Source organism: Echinops telfairi, unplaced genomic scaffold (assembly GCF_000313985.2).
Source record: "Echinops telfairi isolate 266 unplaced genomic scaffold, ASM31398v2 ScPeMD7_140;HRSCAF=443, whole genome shotgun sequence".
In the NCBI taxonomy this organism is placed as follows: Eukaryota; Metazoa; Chordata; class Mammalia; order Afrosoricida; family Tenrecidae; genus Echinops; species Echinops telfairi.
The window spans coordinates 518,409-527,728 of record NW_022104038.1 but is presented as its reverse complement, the minus strand read 5'-3'; the positions used below and the strand labels follow the sequence as shown (position 1 = coordinate 527,728).

Genomic DNA, 9,320 nt, shown 5'->3' with positions numbered 1-9,320 from the left:
CTGAAGAAAAACTAAATTAATCTTGAAATCATGATATCAAAAGGATGCTTTCTATGGACAAAGAAACTACAACGACCACCAAACAGAACAGGAGTCATCAAAATAAGATGTAAGGGGCACTCAATGAACTAATAAAACATTGTCTGATCATCAACCACCTGTTAGTATACAAAATTTTAGGTAGAAAATGAAGTGACAATAGTACATAAGGGGCAAGTCAGGAAACTTTAAACGGGTAAAAATGATGTAGGTGATCAGTAGAGCATGTATAAAAACCCAGAGTTCCATTTTAGGGTATGCATTGAGCTACTAAATGCAAAGGGATCCAATCCAGAACCTAAATCCTCAGTAGAAAGATGGAAGGTTAGCTTGCCTCAATCCCTAAGAAGCCCTAATTCTGCCTCATAAAGTATTGAAGTCAGAATCAACGAGGGCACTTGAGAAAGCCATTTCACAGCATTTAAACTCTTCATACACTGGCAGAACCCCACGCTGGGGAGTATAAGGAATTGTCTGGATTTTAATCGAACAATGATCAATCGGCCTTTTCCCCCCTTATCACGCTAGCAAAAGCACACACTAACCCCCAAAAGTGGCCCTTAACAGACTGATCCTATAGGACAGGCTAGCAGTGGCCAGTGGATGGTTAACTTTATGGGAAATGATTGACCAATTCGCAGGCCAGTGAAGCTAAGCGTTCTAATTGCAGAGCACCCCAAGTTTGATAACGGACCACAGCCCTGTACGCTGCCTCAAATTGTGGGCACACAATGCAGGTTTCCTAAGGAACAGCTCTTCCTGGTGAAAACTAAGGGGGCTCTGAAAAGAGCCTTTTGTTGAGGTGAAGGCGTTTAGGCCCTCTCCCCGCGGATGCGGCGGGCCAGCTGGATGTCCTTGGGCATGATGGTGACCCGCTTGGCGTGGATGGCGCACAGGTTGGTGTCCTCGAAGAGCCCCACCAGGTAGGCCTCGCGGGCCTCCTGCAGCGCCATGACGGCCGAGCTCTGGAAGCGCAGGTCCGTCTTGAAGTCCTGCGCGATCTCGCGCACCAGCCGCTGGAAAGGCAGCTTGCGGATCAGCAGCTCCGTCGACTTCTGGTAGCGCCGGATCTCGCGCAGGGCCACGGTGCCGGGCCGGTAGCGGTGGGGCTTCTTCACGCCGCCCGTGGCCGGCGCGCTCTTGCGGGCCGCCTTGGTGGCCAGCTGCTTGCGCGGCGCCTTGCCGCCGGTGGACTTGCGAGCCGTCTGCTTGGTGCGAGCCATTGATGTGATTACAGCTACTCAGACAGAAAAGTGAGAGTAACTAGGACGGCGGCGCCGTATTTGTAGGAACTCTTGGGTTCTGATTGGACAATCCCTGCAGCTCCTCATCACCCGACCCACCGAATAGGCTTCTGGGTTAACTCTCTAATTACTGAGCAGATTTTCCCGCTCTCACGTCTGCCTAGGAAACGTGCATTTGAAAAAGCTTCTTTCATTTTCTATGTATCAAAATTACTTGGATTTTCTTCTCTTGTGTGACTGAACGTGTCTTCCATTATTTTACGTAAAATATATGACTGGATTGGTGACGCGGTTTATTAACATTAAAAGGAACAGCCTTTGAAGAAAAATTACTTGGAAATGGTTCGCAATTGGACCAAGTGTAATGTTTGTACTATGAAATTTAATGTCCCTAAGAGATTTCTCAATCTGGGTCTACCCAGAACCTCTGAATCTATAAGCCATGCTGCACAGCATACTACCATGTTTCCCTGAAAGTAAGACATCCCCCGAAAGTAAGACCTACTTGCAGTTTTGCCTCTCGCTGAAATATAAGGCATCCCCCGGAAAATAAGGCCTCCCCGATAATAAGGCCCCTGGAAGCTACCATAACTGGACTCTGGACCTTAGCCGGCGGGTGCCGCTGTGCAGCTCACTGTTGGCCACAGCGCAGCCAGAGCGGACAGGAAGTGCGAGGTCTCTTTTAATCAGAGAGCCCGCGCCTCCAGGACAAGCTGCCTCCTGCTGCTCCCTGTCCTGACGGAGTCTGTTTGATTCACAATTGGACAGTGAGTCGCGCGGGGCAGGAGTCAGGCACATCTTGTGAACATATAGGGGTGACTGAGGTAGGGGGGAAATGTCTGGTGAAGGTGTCCACTGGCAAGGGGTGGGGGGAGGGGATCGATCACCTAAAATGGCACTGGGGTATCACTTAAAATGACACAGGAGGCTCAGAAGGGTTTACAAAATGGCAAAACCAACCCCCACCCCCGATTCTCCTGTCATTTTGAATTCCCTGATCCTCCAGTCATTTTAAGTGATCCCCCTCCCCCCATCCTGATACCCCAGTGTCAATTTTTTTGTTCAATAAATGTGTACCTTATTCTTAATGAAAAATAAGATACCCCCTGAAAAGACCTAAGCATCTTTGGGAGCACAATAAGACACTGTCTTATATTCGGGGAAACAGTTGCAGTTATGGCGCGAAAGCATTAAAAGGACAAAGGGACGAGGAAACAAGAGGGAAATTTGGCCAAGTCACGGTATGCCCTAACAAAGTTCCCAACTCTAAATGGGGAGACATTGCTAGGGAGGGTTAACATGCCACATTACTGAACTGAGTAAAACAGCCGATTGCCTACGACTGTTGCTCAACATACCAAGGGATACAAAGCCCATGCGTGGATGTACAAAGCAATTTAGATTTGTGCAACAAGCTCTCCATTGGATTTTATGGGTGGCCCTGAAAAGGGCCTTTGGGTGGATTGGCGCGCAGAAACTGGCTAGGAAGGGGCGCTCAGCCGCCGAAGCCGTAGAGGGTGCGGCCCTGGCGCTTGAGCGCGTAGACCACGTCCATGGCCGTGACCGTCTTGCGCTTGGCGTGCTCCGTGTAGGTGACGGCGTCGCGGATCACGTTCTCCAGGAACACCTTGAGGACGCCGCGCGTCTCCTCGTAGATGAGCCCCGAGATGCGCTTGACGCCGCCGCGCCGAGCCAGGCGGCGGATGGCGGGCTTGGTGATGCCCTGGATGTTGTCGCGGAGCACCTTGCGGTGCCGCTTGGCGCCCCCTTTGCCCAGGCCCTTCCCGCCTTTGCCGCGTCCAGACATGTCTGCTATCAGATAGGGAGTTGGGCGTAATCCTCGGGGTAGGAATTTATATAGTGACGAATCGGACCTGTTTGGAGACTGGTCACGTACGAGCTATCAAGCCCTGCCCACTTCTTCAAGGGGGAGGAAGGGGCGGTCCTTCACTTCAGCTTCACAAACAGGTCTCTGCAAAAAGTATTATGTGGCAAACAGCTTTTTTAAGTTCGGCTTTTTTCTTTATTTTGCGCCTGCCTCTATGAAAAGCCGTTCCACTGTTCAGGTCAGACCACGCAGGTTGCTGTCCACAGTCATACTGGCGCCTGGCATCGAATGACGTCCCTGGAGGAGGATGGCATTCATTTTAGCTATTTGTGTCTCATACTTTCCATATAATGTTGTTGTGGAGTCCTTGGGCATAATGGTGATTCGTGAGACTGCTAACCATACGGCCAGCAGTTCGAACCCACCATCGGCTCCAAGGGCGTAAGCTTTACACTTTCTAATCATGTCAAGATTTGCAGCCTCAGAAACCCACTGTGTACTTTATGCTCGGTCCAACGAGGTCACTATAAATCTGGCTAAATTCTATCTCTGTTCTGCGCCTCCGTTTTCCACCTCTCAATGAGTCAGCATTGACCCGGTGGCAGTGCGTTGAGTCTTTAGCTGTGACTCCTTTGGACACCATTATTCTCAAATGTGGATAGTCCCCATCATTTGATTTGTTTATGCCTTTGTCCTGGTTAAAACTTAGTAAAGAGGGGGCTCTCTATAAGATACATTTGAATTTGGGGTCTTTCCCCCTATAACAGGAGGACATTTTAACCATGGCTCACGCTAGGTGGCGGTCCCTTGTAGTTATGGTTGAATTTCAGTGATGGAAGATAGACTGTCAATTCCATTTATTGTCTGCTGTCAGTGAAATTGAAGGTTGGTCTGTGAATTTGGAGATACCCTGCTTCCCCGAAAATAAAACAGTGTCTTATGGTAATTTTTGCTCCCAAAGAAGCGCTAGGTCTTATTTTCAGGGGATGTCTTATTTTTCCATGAAGACGACTACAGTACACATTTATTGTTTATTGTTTTATTAAAAGAGACCTAGCACTTCCTGCTTGCTCCGGCTGCGCTGCAGCCAACAGTGAGCTGTGCGGCGCCTGCTGCTACAGTCCAGAGTCCAGAGTTATGGTAGCTTCGGGGGGGCCTTATTTTCGGGGAGGTCTTATTTTGGGGGGATGCCTTATATTTCAGTGAGAGGCGAAAATGTAAGTAGGTATTATTTTGGGGGGATGTCTTACTTTCGGGGAAACAGGGTAAGTATTTGACTGCTAAATAAAAGGTAGATGGTTTGAATCCACCAGCTGCTCAGTGGGAAAAAGATATGGCAACCTGGAATGTCAGGCATTAAAACCAAACCAAACCCATCACAGTGGAGTTGATTTGAACTAAGAGTGAGATTATAGGACAGAGTAGAATCACACCAAGATGTTCCCAAGGCTGTTCATCAGTACAGCAATTCTGAGGAGCAATCATCTCCTTGGCTACCCCATGCGCACGCAACCCTACTTGGCCACCAGTGCTCACATCCTTCCTGTGTATGAGCTTAGAAGTCCTGAGCACAGTTTGCAGAAGGCTGGTGTACAGCAGAAAGCCCTGACTCCATTTTTGAGTCTCCACATAAATCCAGCCTCCCCTGAATTCTTCCAGGTCATTTTACTAGCAGTGTCCGTACAAAACCAAGGTCACTGCCATCGAGCCAATACTGACTCAACCCTATAAGGCATGGTAGAACTGGCCCTGAGTTTCCGAGACTGTTAAGCTTTATGGGAGGAAGTACCCCTGTCTTTCTCCTGGGAAGCTGCACGAAGTTACCAGGGCTCTTCTGGCCCTACCCTCAGGCACAATGTATTAGTGGTTTACTATCAACCACATAACCAGTGAGGAGGAGGAGGTTGGTCTAATTGGCCTACCGCCTTAAGATCTTCCCTGAATGTGCCCAATTGGGATGCCAAGGTTGCCTGCTCCTTGGCCACAGGGCCCTGAATCTATCTTGTAAGCTCTTCTTTCGTAATGTGTGTATGGCAATCACGGACCCACCCCACTTCTGCAGTTTCATCTGCAACTGTTGTATTGCTCTGCCACTAATTGTGTTGATGGCAGTTCCCTTTGCCCTCCTGTGTCCCATTGAAGTGGCTGAATTTCTGTGAATCCTTGGACACCATTATGATCTTGTACTAGTGGTTTTATCTGAATGTTGGGACTTTGTCTTATTTAAAACTTAATAAATGCTCTCCTTAAATGATATCTGAGATTTGTGGTTTGTGGTTTTTACTCCAAAACACTATAAAGACTTAAGGCCTTGGGAAATACATCGTTTACATCAACTTGATGGCTATCCATTTTGGTTTTGTGTAAAGGTCACCTTGGCTCCACATGACAAGGGTCAGTGTGATGCCAATGTTAAGTCTGCTATGCCCCAACCTGTCCCTGAGCCCTGCTGGCCAAGGGTGCCACAGCCTCTTGAGCTCCCAAGTCCAGAATAGGCATTGAAGTGCCCTTACCTGTTCCTCGCTTCAGACTCAGTGCCAGGGACTTGAATCCAGGAGAAGCAGCAAAGATGTCTAACAAGCCACCCACTCTCCAAACCGGGGGCCTGAGAGCCCCTCTTCTGGAGAAAAGTGGAGCTGCCTTCACACCTTCCCAGCCTTGGTGCAGCACTTACCAGGCATGCCTCTGCCTTATGAGCAGCCCAGCCACCCTGTGCTCCAGCCTGGCCTCTTTCTCCCCCAACACATGAACACAGACAGTGCCTACATGCTGCCAGGCTGCTTCTACCCATGTTCAGGCCCCCAGACATCAATGGGCTGCTACCTACCAGAGCCCTACTCTCTCTCTCCCTCTCTCTCTCTCTCACACACACACACACACACACACACACACACACACACACACACACCTTCCCCAGCCCAGTTGTGGTCCATGGGGCGAGTCCCTTCAGGGGCTACCATGGTGACCAAATTCCAGGAGATCTTCAAAGGTGTGCCCATGCCGATGGTGTGTCCAAACTACCAGCAGACTATCACCACAAAGATGGATAAGCTCACCCTAAGGACTTTGGTGCAGGGCTTCATCTGCTTCATGGGATGTGACCTTGGTGGGGGTGACTGGGAAACGGCTCCCAGTTTTGAGTCTCTCCACTCCTCTGTTCCTGTCCTGCTCGCAGGAAAGATTTCAGGAGAAAGCATTCAGACGAGAGTCAGAAAAGAGTGGAAGAGAAAGTGAGCTTATGAAGGGGTTACTTTGGCCAAGCACTCCAAAGGGCCTCCTTAGCTAAAGGCCTGGTGGGATGTAAAGCTGGAACTTTCGTTCGGCTAATGGGGAACCTCTTGCCATTGGCTGGCTTTCAGACCCCACACTTAAGAGTCTGTTTATTCGGTCATTGTGGGAGTAGTGTGAGCATCCTGTTTTCCCCCACCCAGCCTCTTCACCATCTCTGGCCTCCTCCATTGCTAAGAACTGCACCTTCCCTTCACCTTCTTTGTGTTAGAGAGGCATGTGGGGAAACATGTCTCTGAGGCAGACCAGCAAAAGAAACTCCACTTTTGTTAGCTGCTGGTTGACCTGCCCATTCTCCCACTCCTTATGGGAAATTCGGCTCTGCTGGTGATTCATTTTAGAATGGACTCCCATGTTCCCAGGTTCTGGCCACTACAATTATTTTTGACTATTCTTCAATACATCGTTTGTTTTAAGATTGTTCCTTTTGAAATTGTAATCTGAATGGTGTAGTTCATGGTGTTATGTTGACCAAGATGTTATAGTCAATTGCGGTATTGTTTCTTTTATGATAAGGAATGTACCTTGTAATGCCTGCTTGCTCATCTTGAAGTTACCAGAATGTTATAATCAATGTGGTACCTCGTTACGCTCCCCAACCCTAAGGAATAGTAACATTCATTTTGCTTTCTGCTTCTGTCCACAGTTGCTTAAGCCTTAGACAAAGGATAAATGAGGTTTTCGCCTTTAAAGACGGACTGAAGTGTTGACCCGGAACTGCAATCAAAGAATCACTTTTAGGTTCTAGCAGTTCGGTTATAACTGAATAAAGACTCTTGGGAATTATCAACACATTATAGTGGCTGTCATTTATTTGAGCCGATAACATCTCCGCCTCGCCTTTGTGTTGGGATTCTTGCCGTCTTCACCTCTTTTTCCTTTCTGTCTAGCTAAGACCAGGACCAAGTGTCCAGGATTACTTGCTTCAGCCAAAGACAGAGAGCAGGTTGATTCGAGAAATTCTAAGTATAATCTGCAAGTTCCAGACCGAAGGGAACAGTGGGATGCTGCCTCCCAACTGCTTTGAAAATCCACTGAAAGTCAATCACGTTGTACACTCCGCACGGATGACAAAAAGCAGCTTTTGCCACAGTCAAAAGGGAAGGAGGCCAGATCTGCACATGCCGTTTTCTAGGGGTTATATTTATCATGAGTTTGTTCATTACTAGACCACCATGCCCTGAAGCACTATGTTCCACTGCTTTTTAAAAAAAAATCATTTTTTTCGGGGCTCATACAACTCTTATCGCAATCCATACATACATCAATTGTGTCAAGCACATTTGTACATTCATTGCCCTCATCATTCTCAAAGCATTTGCTCTCCCCTTAAGCCCCTGGTATCAGCTCTTCATTTTTTCCCCTCCCTCCCGCTTCCCCCTCCCCACTTGTTATCTAAATGTGGGATTCTTCATCTCTGGCTACTCTCTTGTGGTCCTTCTTACTGCAAAGCAGAAGAATGCCCCTACTGCTTTACCTTACAAGGAATTTTTACTGCCAGGGAGGAGGCTGGTACATGTTGCTGCAGAAAACTCCATTTTGGATTTCCAACAGACTACATCTTAAATGATGTCCTGTTTCTAGTATTTTCATCAGCAGCAGGCTAACTCTTCCAGCCGTCCTCTATCACCCTGGGCTGTTGTCTGATCCCTGGCCTCAGCAATGACTTCAAGGATATGACCTGACTCAAAGTGCCTGTACTAAGGGAGCTGCAGGTGGCTGCCTATCAGTCTGGTCTATGAACTTCCTTCTCCCACTCCCACCCCACCCTCATCTCTGCCACTCCTCTTCCTAGGGGAGCACAGCAAGAAGTTGCCTCACTGGTCCCCAGGAAGTCTGGGTTCTTCACCTTGCTCTGCCCAGGCTTCTGGCTTCTGGCAAGAATTCTGCTGGCTGTGGACTGAGGCTGGGAGATGCCAGGCATGTTGCTGAGTCCCCACCCTGGTCTGAATGGTATGTGGCCAGTGAGATGGGACTGGGAAGAGTCTGCTCACAGTCTCCCTGCCTTAGTCCTTGTCTGTGGGAGTCAGCCCCACAGCCTGGGGGGGTCCAAGGGGGTGGTTGTGTACTTGAGGGGTAAATTAAAGAGACATCAGGCAAGATAGAGCATGCAAGGGTTCACCTCCATTGTGGTTTCAGGAGCCAGGTCTGAGCAAAGAGAGAGATTGTGTTCTCATCATTGTTTTATATACTCTTGGGGGGCATGCAAGCCCCTTTAATTACAGGTAACCGCATACGTGGCAGGAAGGGAATGTGCCACAGGATACACACAACAAGTGGGATGATCTAGGGGTAAACACACAATAGGAAGGGGAGGCACTAGAGGCATACATGTGACAGGAAGGCACACACGTCACAAGCTGGGTGGGCTCTAGTCAAGATGGCAGCCTAACCTTGGTCATCTCTGAACTTGCTTGACCTTGGATGTCTTTGAGCTCTTCTCCAGGGGAACTATCTATGAGCCTTATCAGAAGGGAGTGGGCCCTAATTAGGGTGGGCCAGGCAATAGGGTCTGATTGCTTTTGATGGCAGGCAACCTTGAGGCAAAGAGACTTCAAGCCGTTGACCTTCAAGTGTATAATAATTGACCATGTATTTGCAAACAGCACCTTGAAATTGGCATTGTTATGGGTGGGACATAGAGAGGAATGACTTTTACTTAGAAGAATGTCAGTGGGATGCTTCTCCTACTCATGAGAGTGAAGGTTCCCTCCACAAGGAGCCTCCCAGACTCCTTAAGTTTGAACGTTGAGGGTTTGTCTGCATACAATCTCTTCCTGGTTCTGTTTCCCACACTTGTCCCTCCTCCTGTCCTGACCCTCTTGGGGATTGAACAGCCAGAGCAGCAGCTGCTCCCACAGCCCCATCCTGCCTGTAGCCCCACACAGTCCAGGTCTGATGGGCCAAGAGGGCTGGCATGG

At 48.8% G+C, this 9,320-nt stretch overlaps 1 protein-coding gene and 1 pseudogene across 1 annotated transcript; one reads left to right on the top strand and one right to left on the bottom strand.

Moving 5' to 3' along the window:
• Positions 1-851: 851 nt before the first annotated feature.
• Positions 852-3,090, bottom strand: LOC101638142 (histone H3-like). Its single transcript, XM_004717809.3, has 2 exons — positions 2,784-3,090; positions 852-1,276 (listed from the first exon to the last, which is right to left on the bottom strand). The coding sequence occupies exons 1-2, from the start codon at positions 3,088-3,090 to the stop codon at positions 852-854; spliced, it is 732 nt and encodes a 243-aa protein (XP_004717866.2).
• A 2,590-nt stretch (positions 3,091-5,680) lies between these two features.
• Positions 5,681-8,084, top strand: LOC115870086 (annotated as a pseudogene).
• Positions 8,085-9,320: the final 1,236 nt, after the last annotated feature.

What these genes read in the sequence shown, in the direction of transcription:
- LOC101638142 (XM_004717809.3), bottom strand. Translation starts at nt 3,090, where the DNA reads ATGTCTGGACGCGGCAAAGGCGGGAAGGGCCTGGGCAAAGGGGGCGCC. An exon ending in CACCCTCTACGGCTTCGGCG is followed by an intron (nt 1,277 to 2,783) that starts GCTGAGCGCCCC and finishes CTGTCTGAGTAG; the next exon opens with CTGTAATCACATCAATGGCT.